The following is a 15,820-nucleotide window of genomic DNA, read 5'->3' on the forward strand; positions in this document are numbered from 1 at the left end:
ATTCCCTTCTCCGCACGCGCTCCAGCCCCTCAGTGTCTGTCTTGCAGTGAGGGGCCCAAACTGACCCCAGGATTCAAGGTGCGGCCTCACCAGTGCCCGGTACAGGGGGACAATCCCTGCACTGGTCCCACTGGCCACACAGTTTTCCAATCAGTTTTCCATGCCAAACTGCTTCCTGACAACCCCGACAGCCACTGTGGAGCCCGCGGCTCGGTGACAGAGCTTACAGAAACCCACCACCACATCGGCAGTTCTCCATCTCCCACACTGTCCGTCAGCCCCCCAACCCAGCCTGCTCTCGCTGCGGAACAACGACCGGCACACGCCTGTCCTCTCTCCTGGTCGTGGCGTGACATTCAGGGCACCTCCTAGTCCCTGCGAGGGAAAGGATGTGCTCCGGCCTCTGGAGCGGGGAGGGATTCACAAGTTCCGCATTTTATTCCCAACTGATTTTACCAACCCTGAGGTCACCAACTTCACCCTCGCAATACCCCTCCTTCCTCTTCTCAAGAAAGAGGCATTTCCCGGATGAGGTGAGAGAGCGTCAACTGTTCTCAGAAGTTAACGTAAAAGAGGGTATTTGCAGCAGCTTTAAAAGCCACGTCACACGGGCCAACAGGATCCTTTTTTAATTAAAGAATAATCCCTGGGGGGCCACGAGAAAGCTGGGGGGACTTCTTCCAAAGGCAGGGAGTGACAGGACAAGGGGTAATGGGTTTAAATGGAAAAAGGAAGACAGAGATGGGACATCAGGAAGTAATTCTTCCCGCAGAGGGTGGGAGCACTGGGACAGGTTCCCAGAGAAGCTGTGGATGCCCCATCCCTGGGAGCGTCCAAGGCCAGGCTGGATGAGGCTTGGAGCAACCTGGTCTATGGAAGGTGTCCCTGCCCATGGCAGGGGGTGGGACTGGGTGGGCTTTAAGGTCCCTTCCACCCCAAAACATTCTGTGATTCTATGACAAGGAGTGGAGAGAGAGAAGTGGTTCCCAACTGCCTCCGTCATCCCTACCTGGACAGTCCCAGGCTTGGAGAAGCTCATGTGCCCAAACCCCCGAGTAAGAAGCTGCCTACAGACTGCAGCTTCGCCCAGGGAAGCTGCTCTGTAGAACAACCCACCGTCAGACAGCAGGAAGAGCTCAACACGGAGCCTGAACTCCGGCTGTCGGGCTCAGTCCGTCCTCAGCCAGCCATGAGGGCAGCGGATTGCGCCTGCCTGGCAGCACGGAGCTGCACAAACCCTGAGGCAAGATTATTTAGTGCCCAGAGGAAAACAAGCCGTAGTTCTGGTTATTTCTTTTGGGTATTTTATTGTTTTCTTTATGCCTCGGGCAGGACCGCAATGGAAATTTTGCTCTGTCACAGAAGCGCACCAGGATGCATGGCTGCTTTGTCAGGGAGCCAGCAATTCCCTCCTTTCCCACCCCTCCAGTTATTCTTTTTGCCAACTCCGGGGTCTCAAGGCCACTGCTCTGTGGCAAGAACCCTTTCCACCTCTCGAGGTAATTAGGCAGAGGAGCTGCTCGTGCTGCCACAGAGTCAAGGGGCAAAGCCAGCGCGTCAAACTGGCTTCGCAACGTCCCCGACTGCCTTCCCAGCACGACACGGGCAGTGTCCATCTCCCAAGAGGAGGGGCCGTTCACTTGGAAAACAGGTCTCGGAACAGGCGATAGATCCAAGAACTGCCATTGTGGCCTGTGCTTCTGTTGAAGCCAGCAAACACCAGCTTCACCAACGTTACCTCCTTGGTGACGAGGCGGACGCGATACCTGCTCTGCCATGCTTCCTTCAAAGTACCAGCCCAATCTTTTCCTTTTCCCTTTCATTCCACAACTGAGCTTTCCCAAAATATTTCACATTCCAGACTACCAAATCCCAGTCCTCTGCTGGGACCACAACCACCAGCAGGCATCCCTTCTCTAAATAGAAACTACAGCTAGAGAGCATCAGGAAAACGACTGCTCACACTAAAAAGCCGCCTGACACAAGCCATGTCAGAAACACTGCTGGGAACTTTTATATCCCGTGTTCGGGCGCCCCTGTTCCACCAGCCTCTTCCTAGATCCAACCCTATCAACCACCCAAAGTTTCCATGAGTTTTCTCGTCTCAGGAGACCAGAAGCATCCCCTAGAGACCTCTGCGTCTTCAAAATACACACGGGCAGAAGTCAGAATCGAGGGAAGAAAAACCCAAGCCCAGCCTCGTGTCTTTCCAAGCTAACTCCAACGAAGGGGATCATTCTTTTATTCACCAGGAACGTGCCCACAGCAGAGCAGGGGAGGATTTGGAATTAGCTACCTGGCAAACAAGACGCACGGTTCTTGTTCTCAATAGAGAACCGCCTCCCTCTCACTGCCAGAAAGCACATAATTTCTTTACCTGCTAATATCCTTTGCCACTAATCCTCAGTGCGTCTGTCCAGACAAGTAGGCATTACACATTCCATTGGCAGGAGGAGAATAAATACTCAACTTGTCTGGGCTGACCCACGGCAGAAGGGAAGCCGGCATTTCACAACGCTAGCGAGAAACGCCTGCGCCAGGAGATACTGAGAAGAGCAGGGCCAGACTCTGCTTAACACACAAGCAAAAGGCAGCTCCTCCAAAGTTTATTATCAGGGAAAAATCCAGGCAAAGCGTACTTTTCACAGCTCCGTGCACCGGCATCTCAACAAATCAAAGAGCAGACCAACCTGCCCCTGATCTGTCACAGCAATTAGGCTGCAAAAGGTCAAGATTTTTAATAACTCAGCTGTGTTTGGGAGCTACTTATTACTGCTTCGTTCCAGTCAATTATTAGTAATGAGTAAAACACAAGCTCATTTTCCCAGGAACTCCAAGAGGGATATAGGCACTGTGGAAAAAACTTAGCCCTTAAAACTAAACCTAAGACACATTGTCAGAGATCCTTCCCCATGGGCTGCCACTGAGCCACATCCAGAGGAGAAACAGATGCTGAGGAAACCCGGAATTAAAGTCTAACTTAATAAACCCCCTCCCCAACCACCTATTGACCTCACAGCCTCCAGCAGCAGGTGATTACAGCGTGCAGACAGGCCCAACAGCTCAGCCTGGACCCGCGTCCAGCAGCCAGCTCCATCCAGAGCCGACGGGGCCGATTCCCGGCTCTGTTACACCAGAGCCAATGCCCTCGGAGAGGGATCACCTACCTGAGGAGGAGAGCTGGAGTTCACATTGTCTTTCGGTGGACTCAGGGAAGGTGCTTCTCCTTGAAAACCACTACTGTTCTGTGGCTGACAGAGTTTCCTGAAAAAGAGATGCAAGGGCTGTTTAAATCCCGTGCTTGACAAGCCAGCAGATGGTATTTCAGATCTCCCTGCCGAGCAACGAGCCTTTCTGCAGGCTCAAACTCTGCTTGGAGGTGCCATGAAAGCCGCTCGCTCAGGCACTTACAGTTTCAATCTCGGACAAGATCGCGGAAGAAGAAACTTTTACAGGAAAACATCAATCAACACCATACGCTAATTGCCTCTCTCTTTCTTGCCTTCCCGTGATTTTTGTCATTCTCTGGGAACAAAGGCAACACCTCGGCCTGACACTGCTGGGGGTTGTGGCAGGGAGGGAGAAGGCAGGCTGAGCTATTGGACGCACAAGAGGATTCCCTTCCGAGGATGCAACTTGTTTTCTGACAGCTTCACCTCTTTTCTCTTGCCGGTGACGTAAGTTATACACCAAATGAATGACAACCTCAGAAAAATGCTCCACATAGGGATTAGTAACACCTTGCATCGAACCTTAAAGCGTATAGGAGATATATATTCAAATTGGAAATATTGCTCAATAAACCATTTAAACTAATTTCTGTTGAGTTTGTCCCACCCAATGACAAGTTGACAAGATTCCGAGGGTGAGCACGCTCTGAGGAGGAGTCAAAACTCCATTTCAGATGCTGAGGAGTAAGTTTTCCCACTCAGCAGCACCATTAAAACATAGTTTTCCAGGAACAGCAGGCCTCTTGCGGAAGCAAGCCCCTCTGGGTCCAGGAAAATCAGGATTATAACCAGAACTGTATTACTGGGCCACCAGGATTTACATGTAGGGCTTCATCATAATACTTTCAAGTTGCATCGTGCAAGACAGCGCTGCTCTGGTCGGTGTCGGTGGTGCTGGACAAACAACAGAAACCTCTGGTAGCAAAAAATAAAAAAAGAAAAAAAAAGAAAAAAAAAAGGCACCTCGCAGGTCATTGTCATCACGTCCGCGCTGGGGATCCCCGCTCCCCATCCCCAGCTCTGACACCAGCCAGACTGCTTGTATATTAATCACCCAGGAAAAAAAAAACTACTGTTTGCATCAAGTTGGGGCTGTCAAGCTGAAAATAAATAAATCAATACGTTCAGGGTTAAAGGTTTTCATAAACCAGCTCTGCAGTCGTTCTGTCACCAGCTGTACAGCCTAAATAACAACCTCCAAATTCCCACACCAGAGGCTATAATCAGCTTTAAAGCACACACTTTTTTTTTTTTTTTTCCCCCAAACATGGGGAAGATTATTTCAGAGATAGAGCCCACGGCTTTTCCAAGATTTTCTTTTAACCTGAGCTTGAACCTTCGGCAACATCCAGACGCCCGCAGTTTCACCGCCCCGCTGGCTTCTGTCGCTCCTTTGTTTAATTCTACTGAGAACAATCTCAACAGCCACGGATCAACTCAAGAAAAGTACTCAGACTGTGAAAACAGGAAGGGGAAGAGTGATATTCCACGAGCGATGCAGTGAAAGTGGTTTTTTGGATGCCGTGGGACTCGACTGAGCGACCTTGACGCATCTCCTGACGTGCTGATTATGGATTTAAGGAGAAGTGAACGGAAGACAACTGGAGAAGGGAAGGCTCCGGGGAGACCTTAGAGCCCCTTCCAGTGCCTGGGGGGGCTACAAGGAAGCTGGGGGGGACTTTTTACAAGGGCCTGGAGTGACAGGACAAGGGGGAACGGGTTTAAATTGAAAGTGGGGAGGTTTAGATTAGATATCAGGAAGAAATTCTTCCTGCAGAGGGTAGGAGCACTGTGACAGGTTGCCCAGAGAAGCTGTGGATGCCCCATCCCTGGGAGTGTCCAAGGCCAGGCTGGATGAGGCTTGAAGCAACCTGGGCTATGGAAGGTGTCCCTGCTCATGGCAGGGGGGTTGGAACTGGATGTTCTTTAAGGTCCCTTCCAACTCAAACCATTCCGTGATTCCATACTTCCAATCCAGTGGCTCTCCTAACAGAGGGAAAACATTTCACTGCAGCAGTGGAAGAAGGACAGAAAACACACACCTGTGTGTGTCGTCCCCCCCCCCGGAGGAAAAAAGGAGTTAGTCTAACACAGGACCGTTAAAAGTTTTAATTTCTGCAGACGTGCTAATTACTGCAGCTGTCGAAGCAGCGACTGGATCCCAGAACCCAGAGGACGTTTAACAACCGGCGGGATCTGGGCGACGGCAGCCAAGCCAGGCAAAGCCCTACGTCTGCCGCCTGCGCCCTTTTCCTGAGTGTTTTTCGACCGTCTTCAACCCTACATGTTTTTTCCATTTTGTAGCCTCATTACCTGCACTGGCTGAGCGAGGCTTTGTTTGTACAGTTGCATACATCCTTTCCAAGGTCTATTTTTAGGCCTTCGCGTCACTGAACGCCACAATTCTAGAAAACGCAGTAAACATTGCTTTCTACCGCGAGAAACTAACTTCTTTTTTTAAAAAAAAATAGCCATCAGGACTGCATGGCAGTTGTGTTTTTCCATTTAATTATAATTCAACGTCAGGGCCATTTAAATGAGTTTGATTTTTAATTTTTCCTTCGGCTAAAGCACTGGAAGTGCAAGTTCCTGTTGGTTTAACAGTCTCAGCAGCAGCAGTTGGTTTGGAGTCTCATCTCCAAGCCAATTGTGCTTTCAAATCATGGAAAGTGTTCAAACAGAGCATGCTCTGCTTCATCTTAACCAAAAAGTGCAACAAAACACACCTCCAAATCAAGTCAAGTGGAAAAAAAAAAGCCTATCTGCATTACAAAATCTGCACCAAGTCAGTACAAACACACTGAAAACCCAGAGGGAGATACAAACAGGATTCTCCTTTAGAAACCTGGAGATGTGTTCCCTTTCCCTGCTGCCTGCCCGCCAAGAGCTTCCAAAATTGGAGGCTTCACCTAAGGAAAAACACCCGCAGAGGAAAGAAATCTTCAGCAACCACCGAGACAACGCTCCCACCTCAACGAACTCCATCAGGGCTATGTGCAGGAAGGAAGAGGAGAGCGGGTATCCCATGGGACAGCGCAGATCCCAATGCAGGCAGCAGGACAACCAGCACGTGCTGGGAGACTCATCTCTACAGGACTGCCTTGTGCGCCTTCACGCATCCTTCCCTGCCGCCTTTACCTCGCAGGGCGACTGCAGTACCAACGGGGTTTGCAACCCAAGACAGAGCCAACAAGCAGCCACATCACGCTGCAGGAAGTTAGGGGCAAAGTCTCCCAAGCACACGGCTCGGGAGGGACAGGGCCATCCACGGGAGCGGAGCACAGAAGCGGCTGGGCTAGGGGACCGGCTCCCTCCTCGCCCTCAACTGACGCGGCAGCCTGCAGAGGCAGCCACGTACAAGGAAATACGGAAAAAGGAAAGGAGAGCTTCAGTGAGGAGCTGAGCCGGACACGTTCACCTCAATCCACCCATCTCCCGGGATGCTGAGCCACCGTTAACTTTTAACTGCAACATTTGTTCCCCATCCCGTAGCTTTCAGCCTAACGGTTCAGAGGCAACCTGGGATACCCCAGGAGCATATCCCCTTTGATATTCCCGTTTAGTCAACTCCTACAGCTGCCTGGATGATAAACACATTTACTTTGTTAAAACAAGTCAAACCACTCAACTTACCGTCGTTCTACCGACTTCGGTTACCCCGATTTATAGCCACCGACCTGGCCCAGTATTTTCAAGCTCCAGATGATATTACAGGGAAGATGGGATAATTACCGAACGAGGATCCTCTTCAGCAGCTGCTGATCTCCTTCGGAGTAGCCAGGCCAGTCCTTCTGCACTTCCTTGTAGACACAATCTTTCAGCGTGAAAGTGCTGTCCTTGGCACTCAGATTTGCCACCTGAAACAAGTGATTTGCAAATAAAAAAAAACAAAACAAAAAAACACCATTAGGGCTTAATTTTCCTCACTCTCTCATCCAAGATGCAGGCAAAACCTCAGCAGACGCAGTGTCAGCGAACGAGCAGGGACCTCACACTGCAATTCCTCACTATTCAGATGATTTGATGGAGCTGGGCCTTTCTTTCTGCCTTGTCACTGCAACAGTTTTATTTTGAGTTTCCAAAGCACAGCCAACGCACTAGGAAACCAGTCGTAGCTGAACAGATTATTCAGCTTGGATAATCTGGAACGGTACAACATCAGCTTACGGAAATACCTGGAAATAAAGCCTAATGGGAACAGGCAGTTGGCTTATCCCACCTGTCCGAGAGCTGACACGGTGCAGTTTATCAGCTGACAGAGGAACTCTCGCGGCGATAGCTCAGTTAAGAATTGCCAGGGGATAATTCCTCCCTAATGAACCAAAGAGGGACAGAAAGCCACTTCCTCACGGAGCCGCCAAGAGAACGCCTTGGAGATGTAATGCAGCCGGGAGCCTGCAGATTACCCTGCCCAGCTGAGGGCATTAGGATCATCTGGATTTCACGGAGAACTTCTCCGAGGGCTACTTCAGGGCAAGAAGAAACCCTGCGATTCCCAGCTTGGGACCTCAATCACGCCCTGCGGTTCGCTCCGTACGCCTGCGCGAGCAGCTTTGAGGCATTTTATCCAATTCTATCCCGGGTCGTGTCCCCACAAAACTCCACGTGGTGCCTACAGGGACAGGAAATGCTGCTGGAACCAGGAGATTTGTGTTAGAATGGAAACAACTTGCTAACAGTTATCCCACTTTAATCAGTCTTTCCACGGCTCGACTGAAAATTTAACTTCTTGCTGCTGGTTACCCATCTGAAAAATATGGCGTTAACGCCAAGCAAAAAGCCCCAGCGAAGTTTTCACGGATCCTGCCCTGCCCCAGCCAAGCCTTCTCAGGTGATGGCAGAGCACTGCGGGTTTGGAAAGAAAACAAAACCTTCCTTTGGCTCTTGTAAAGGGACACGGAGGCACGGATGCCACGCGCTGTGCCTGCAGCCGGGTGGATCGACTGGCAGAGCCTCCCGACTCCCTCTTCAGCCGCCCAGTTTGACAACTGCTACACGGGTAAGGGGAAGACGTGGAGACACGCTGCACGGGAGCAAGGATTCGTGTCCTCCGCTGCGTTCAGGAGACGGCTGTGCCGACGGATTTCTATGATCCGCGCAGCCCCAGCAAAGCGAGGGAAGGAGCGGGAAGTCTTGAATTAACTGAAGATGCTGTTACTCCCCCTCTGCTCCTTTTGCTTTAGGGAGATTATGACCCGGCGTTAAAAACCTGCGTATTTGAAAGCAAAAAGCTGCAGGACTAATACAGCAAAGCGAAAATAAAAAGCGCAGTTATCGGTTTACATGACGAACACTTTGTTTTTCCTTTCGGTTCTGTCAGCTTTCCAAAATCCTGAGCCAAGACACAAGAATTTGAGCTGTGTTTTACAATTAGATAACCCAGTCAACATGCCCAAGAGACAAAAGGAAAACCAGGTTTCTCTTTCAAACCCAAACTCTCCGAGAATCTCCCCCGGGGTTGCTGCCTCCTTCTCCAGCGGGAGACGTGCTGCTCGACCAGGCTTCTAGCCCAGGCAGCACCACTCGGATTTTGCTCTGCCCAGAGCCTGCTACCTCCTTGTTTTGCTGGTGTGGGACTCTGCAAGCTCCACCCCAGGCCTCCCAAAAATAGAAACCTTGCAAAATGAGGCAAAAAGGCCGGCAGGAACACCGAGTCCTGTGAGAGATGCAAGAGGACGATGGAACCCACACCTAGACGTATTTAGACATGTAGCTTTAACGCAGCCCGTAATTTTTAGCTTATCTGTGTCTGCTCGTGGATGGGAGCCCCGGCAGCGCTGAAAGGAGATTAAGTTTACGAGCGCTGCATTTCCAGCCAAATCAGCATTTAGCCCCAATCAGGCTGACGCTGCAGACACGACCCAACACAGCGCTTGCCTGCGAGGGGTTTGAGAGAGCATCAGTGATTATCAGAAAGAGCATTTTCGAGTTTTACCATCTATTTATAGCATTCAAAAGGCTGCTCAGTAGAGTTCTGGCACTGCTGGAAAATTAAGGGCTACGGGATTTAAAAAAAAAAAAAAAATCTACGGAAGGAGCAAGTTGTGCCAGCAGAAACTTTTCACTGCGACCTGCCCTGTGCCCTTGGGCAAACTCCTCACCGTCTCACTCCTTTCAGCTAGGGAAAGGAGTAAAAACATGAATCCAATAACAAAGAGGGCAGCTGCAGTATTGAAATGAACACCCAGGACGTGTTTTCCGCCGTGAGAGCGATAAAGGTATTGAGCACAGTTCCTAAAACGGCACCTTCAACAGGACTCAAAACCTTCAGAACGGATTCAGCTCGGAGACAGCTTTCACACTTGACATAGGAATAACAGCCTTTCCAAGAAGCTGCACGATCTCCACACCTCACCAGTTGAGATTCTAAGAGGGCAAGGCATGGGGCTGACCAGGACAATGACGACAAGGCTCAGTGGAGAGGAAAAAGAATACGTCCCTTCAAGTCGGAAACGTCACACGTATCAATACAGAACGTGTTCCTTTACGTCCGCCTTAATAAAAACACACAGATCTATGGGTTGTGACAAATCCAACACCTCGTAGGGCCCCTGTTAATTCTCCCCACAACCAACCGGAAGCGACCGAGAGGCCTCCGCTACCCCTAGCAAACAGCGATGCCAACTTCTGCCAACGGGGCCCTCAAAGGAACGTTCAGCTGCAGCTCCGAGACGCCCAGGTTACGTTCACACCAACACACAAGGTACCACCGTTCTGAGAAGGTGTTTTTGTTGCCTCCATCCGAGTACAAACCTGTTGCAGAAGGTTGTCCAGTAAATCCTTGTCCTGCTGAGAAAGTCCATCCTTCTGCAGTCTGAGAATAAGCTCTGGTTTCTTGTAAGGCTTTAGTGCCAGTAAGTGCACAACCCTGTCTTTGAAGGGTCTCTGAGAAATCGCACTATTGCCTCTCTTTATTGCACTGGCAAGGTTGACTGGCGTCGGGCGCTTCCTGGAGGGAACAGCATCGGAAGCTCCCGGGGCAGGTTTACGCACCTGGACCTTTTTGCCTAAAACGAGACGAGAACAGTGAACTGCAGCAGCCGCCCTGCAAAGGCCGGTGGTCTGTCAACACGTATATGGGGGTCATCACGTCATCTCAAGTGCCAGAAGACGACAGCGAGGGACAGACGCAACCAGCACCCCCCCATCCGTCCCGAGACGCCGTCGGAACGGGCATCCCGTGAGTTTTATGGTTTATGACAAGCTTGTAGCAAGTAAACAGCAACGCCAAGCTCTGGAAACCTGAGCGTTATTGGCCGCAAGCGTACGTAAAGCTCTCTTTGTTCGCCATTTATCCCAAGCGCACGCATCCCCACGGTTAAGCTCACCATCTCCCCCTCCCCCGAGAAGAAAATTCTGCATTATTATGCAGAAGAGTCGAAATATGGAATGGAAAGACCAGAACTGGTCAACGAGCGGCTCCCTGCTGCTGATCTCGGCAAAAATGCTACTCCAGCAGATGTTTCTGCTTTTAGAACAATAGGAACTTTATGGGGCTGGGTCCACCTCCCTTCCCCCCGCAAACGCAGCCACATGAATGGGGTCTAACACCGATACATTAGCCTATTCATGAGGGGGCCGTCTCTTCCAAGAGAATAACCCCTTCTACACCGCAGTAATAACGGCTTCACCCTCCAATTACGTTCACCTACACGTGCGAACACAAAGCGCTCTCGAAAGTTCATCTTGAGCCCTCAGAGGCAGCTTCCTCAACTCCCTCCCAAGTGTGGGTCTTGGGTTCTGACGGCATGATACAAGAATTCCTTTTCCTACTCCTATTGGAAAACCAGCCTGAACCAGAACCCTCACGCACGTCTCTTACTAGAGCGCAAATCAAAGAATTTCACTATTCTACATACAAAAACAGGTCACAGAGGTGGGTTCCCGCTACCAAAGGTGAAACCAACACATTAAAAAAGGGAAAATTTGTAGGTTCAAAGGTCTAAAGCATGGAGCGGGAGTCAATAATCCCTAGGACAAACATCATCCGGCGTTTACTGCAAGAATTTGGGAGGTTTGGTGGAGCGTGGCAATTCCCCACTGCTAGGAAGCAACATTTTCAACTGAGTCATCTGAAGACGCGGTGACTGCCTGCAGTGTTTATTTTACTGAAACGCAGATTGCGTAACCGAGCCCCCGTTTCCTGGCTTTTTGTTACCCACCGTGCCGACACGAGGAAGCGCAACCCTACAAGGAGGGGGGGGAGGGGGGGCCTACAAGGATGCTGGGAGAGGACGTTTCCCAAGGGCCTGTAGTGACAGGACCAGGGGTAATGGGTACAAATTGAAAGGGGGGAGGTTTAGATTGGATATCAGGAAGAAGTTCTTCCTGGAGAGGATGGGGAGGCACGGGGACAGGTTGCCCAGAGAAGCTGTTGATGCCCCATCCCTGGGAGGGTCCAAGGCCAGGCTGGATGAGGCTTGGAGCAACCTGGTCTATGGAAGGTGTCCCTGCCCATGGCAGGGGGGTTGGAACTAGATGACCTTTAAGGTCCCTTCCAACCCAAACCATTCTACGATTCTGTGATTCTATGACCTGTTGTCAGCAGGGCCGAGTAAAGATTAGAGGGAGAAAATACAACAATTCACATGTTAAATGTCCCCAAATTCAGAGGTCAGCTGGACTTCGTTTCCAGAAATGGGCCAGGAGAAGGTTCGTCGGCTTTCTAGAACTCCCTTAACTCTTGCCAGGTCATGAACGGCAGAACTACACTGGGACATTTCCACTTAATGCTGGGGCCAAAATGCGCAAAGATAGGAAAAGAAAGAAACTAAAGTTAAGCCAGAACATGAAGTCTTTTAAAATATTTATACACGTGCACTTCCATGGATGCACAGACACATTTTGTGTCTGTGTAAGCACACGCAGCCCCCTACAGACAGATCATCTCTCTGTTTACAGACACTCAAGCGTTAGTGCGCGTCTATAATGTTCTGTCCAGCTCAGATTTCAACATTTCACATAAATTCTTCCCCCATCTGAGCTGCCTGGAACGACTCCATCAACGTTTAAGTGCTGAGCTCCGTGTTCTCATGGAAATGCGAGCGCCAGCCTTCTCCCCCCAGAGCAGCCTGCGCGAGAATCAGCTGATGATGCTGGCACACCAAATACGTGCGTATCCCGCGGGAGGACTGTCCTTGCCCAGGCTCTTCCTTCTTGGATCGCTGCTCCCCTCCCGTCTCAAAGACTGACGTCACGTCTACGCAGCATGCCCGCTGCTGCTTTTCACGTGGCTCCACCTCAGAGCAGTAAACGCTCCGGCAAGAGGCTTTTTAAAACAGAAATTTTGCTCCCTCTTTCCGGGAAGCAATTTGCTTTGAGAATCTTCTCCCTCGCAAGCCTAACAACTTCATCCACTTACTGTAATGTTCTCAAATATAAGCTAAACAAAATAATCTTCTAGTTTACAGGAAATCAATGCATTTCCTTCCTGATTACTATCTCACTTCTCAGCTTTGAGCATTTGGCTGATAAAACAATGAGTCAGGGTCAGTTCTACGTTTTGCAACTCGCCAGGCTCATCATCCACTGCGAAGACTGGCTACAGGTCACGTGGGATGCAAAAAAAGCAGCTGGCTCACAAAAAACCAACCCTCCCCCACACCAAATCTCTGCTTTCTGGCTAATATTTGTGCCCCAAGTTTGTGTGCAGGTTAAGCAGGGAGCTGAGCCCAAAGCCAGGTCTCTGCAGGCTCCTCTTGGAGCCGGCTGGTGTCTGCCACACTTTGATTTCCTCCCCTGAGATTCGCCCTGGTCACACGAAGGTGGTTTCATCAGGGCTGCAGCGGGCAGCACTGCTTTAGTCACTGTATTTGTTCACACAACTGCTACCTGCATCCTAGATGCTGCGTGTTACGGTCTCCAGTGCAGACACGCAGCAGATGCGACAGCAGTGGCGGAATTTTTTAGGTGACTCTGCCAGGGGCACAGGCACTTCTGAGGGATCGGCAGCATGCGCTCAGCAGCACCGCCCCAGACGTATTAAACGGTGCCGGTGACGTGACTGCACACCCACTGTCCTCAGAGGCCACTCAAACACCACCAGACACAGAATCACAGAAGGGTTTGGGTTGGAAGGGACCGTAAAGCCCATCCAGTCCCCCCCCACACCTTCCACTAGCCCAGGTTGCTCCACGCCTCATCCAGCCTGGCCTTGGACACTTCCAGGGATGGGGCATCCCCAGCTTCTCTGGGCAACCTGTCCCAGTGCTCCCCCCCTCTGCGGGAAGAATTCCTTCCTGATGTCCCATCTCCATCTCCCTCTTCCCGTTCAAACCCATCACCCCTTGTCCCATCACTCCCTGCCCTTGGGAAAAGCCCCCCCCAGCTTTCTTGCAGCAACGCAGGCACTGGAAGGGGCTCTAAGGTCTCCCCGGAGCTTCCCTTCTCCCGGCTGAACCCCCCAACTCTCTCAGCCTTTCAGTGCTCCAGGGTGAAGATGGAAGCCACGAAGAACTCACAGCAGCACCCTAATAAATCAGGCACCCCTAAGGACCCACCAGATACTTGTTAACGACTTCCACAGGCAAGCGAAGCCAACGTCTGCATTCGACCTCAGAAGCCAGGGAAGGCACCCCCAAACCAAGCGCTGCTTACCTACGTATCTGCCCCCCGGTTTAATGACTATCGCGCTCCGGCTGCGAGTCTCCTCCTCGGCCTGCGCCATGCTCTGCCTCGCCTTCTGGTAGGAATCGTCAGTAGCGCACACGGTGATCTTATCCTGTATGCTTCCAAGGCAATCCAGATGGATATTGCCATTGCTGCAAGAGAAACGCAATGGAGAAGGGGCTACCAACACTGCAGACAGGCCCCGCTGCCGCTGGGGAGTGAGCGAGGCGGCACCGTCTAAATAACAGGAGGGGACAGAAAGAAGCTGAGGGGTAAACAGATTCTTCTGCGAGCACCTCCTCACCCGAACACACATACAGAGAGATTAGAAAGACTAAAAAGAAAGAACATGTATTAGGTGTTGTTCAGGTTTGTGAGGGAGAAGATGCCGCAGAAGACACATTAGCAAAAGGCTCGATTTTCTTCTGCCGTGCCACTCACCTGGACACATACTGCTGGATACAGTCAAAACTTCCCTGGGGGCTGTCCTTGCCAATATTTGAAAGATAAAATGTGAAAGTCCGCACTTCCGTCGGTCGATCAGGCCTTGGAATTGCGATGTGCTGTTTGGAAGGAGAAAAAAAAAAACCAAACACTGGTCATTTGGGCAGCCCGCGCTGACACAAAATCCGATTTCTCCGCAGTCGTCCTGCTCTGCAGCCATCTCGCCACCCACTACGAGCAAAGCACCTGGGAGGCGACGAAGAGCAAGAAGCGACGAGGATTCAAGTTAGCAAAACTACAGGCCCTGGAAAGATAAGGTAAGAGGCAAACAGATGTGAAGAGCAGCTAAAACAGAAGCTGTGACCGAGCAGAGGGCTGAGCCGGCGGCTCGCTGCCCTTCAAAGCAGAGCCCGCAATAATCTTGTTCTAGGAATCTGACCCAATTCTATTGATTCAGGCTCAAAACAGGCTTGCTACCACTGTTTATATTCAATTTAAAGCACTTGAGACCTGTTTCTTTAGAATTAGTGATCCAGCACTAAATACAGTACAAGCCAGGTCACTAGGTAGCATGCTTATTCTTTTTTAAGAGATTATAATTCCATAACAAGATTTCATGGCTCACAGCAGAGTGTGACGCCGCTGCTAAATTAAATATTTAATCAAGCATTAAGCGTGCTCCGCGGACAACTCTACAGTGATCCGCATTGTTTTTCTCCCCCCAGCCATTCATTGCTCAGAAGGGAAACTGTTCCCCCTCGCTCTGCGTTCACGATCCAACATAAACCTCAGCATCTGAGCTCTACTATCACATCAATATTTGATCATTAAGATGGCTTCCAGAAAATGAGACAGCAGGAACGCCGGTTTCAACTTATTTTAGGCTACGCTCTACCACAGGGATTTATATTTACCCAGATTGCCACATCTATGCACGAAATAGCTCTCGATGCCTCGCAAACCGACTCGCGGCATCCGCGCCTGCCCGCGCTGCGTAAAAGCGCGCGGCTGGTACAGGAGGTGGTTTCCCTTTGACCTCAGACATCTGCAGCCGCCTGGAAACCCAGCGCATCTGCGCCACTTCGCTAAACCACGGGGACGCGCTCCGATCCGGCGAGAAACGCTGGTGTGAGCTGCGGCGAGCTGAGCCGAGCGCAGCCCTTCCCCTCCAAACAGACCTGCCCTTCTTTCGACCAGCAGGCCGAGAAACCCAGAGCTGGGCGATGCAGAAGGACGAGTTATCCCAGGATCCGGATCTAAAAATACTCGGAGCAGATCTGGTGGCGTTCCGGGCAGCGCTGACCCCCCGGCAGCGGCAGCTGAGCCGTTATCTCCCCTGCCAAACGTGCGCCGGCAGCCTTGAGCCCTTAATCTGCCCCAGCACCCTCCGCCCCCGCCCCTCCAGCGCGAGTAAAATTCTCTCCTGCTTTACAAGCGAGCCGAGACGATGCACAAAGTCAGAGTTATGTAAACAGGAGATAGCTGGTATTCCGCAGCTGGCACCGTTCACCCGCCGGCCGATTCTAGAATCATAGAAT

General features: G+C 51.0%; 1 protein-coding gene across 1 annotated transcript in view; it reads right to left on the reverse strand.

Moving 5' to 3' along the window:
* Positions 1–15,257, reverse strand: part of ELL (elongation factor RNA polymerase II) — a 23,873-nt gene extending 8,616 nt beyond the window's left edge. Inside the window, exons 1-6 of the mRNA XM_010157536.1 lie at positions 15,197–15,257; positions 14,280–14,433; positions 13,827–13,990; positions 9,984–10,237; positions 6,963–7,087; positions 3,168–3,264 (exon numbers count right to left, since the gene is read on the reverse strand). Coding sequence (XP_010155838.1) covers positions 3,168–3,264; positions 6,963–7,087; positions 9,984–10,237; positions 13,827–13,990; positions 14,280–14,433; positions 15,197–15,257 — 855 coding nt within the window. The remainder of the gene's footprint in view (positions 1–3,167; positions 3,265–6,962; positions 7,088–9,983; positions 10,238–13,826; positions 13,991–14,279; positions 14,434–15,196) is intronic.
* Between the last annotated feature and the right edge of the window lie 563 nt (positions 15,258–15,820).

Source organism: Eurypyga helias, unplaced genomic scaffold (assembly GCF_000690775.1).
Source record: "Eurypyga helias isolate BGI_N326 unplaced genomic scaffold, ASM69077v1 scaffold17418, whole genome shotgun sequence".
Lineage (NCBI taxonomy): Eukaryota > Metazoa > Chordata > Aves > Eurypygiformes > Eurypygidae > Eurypyga > Eurypyga helias.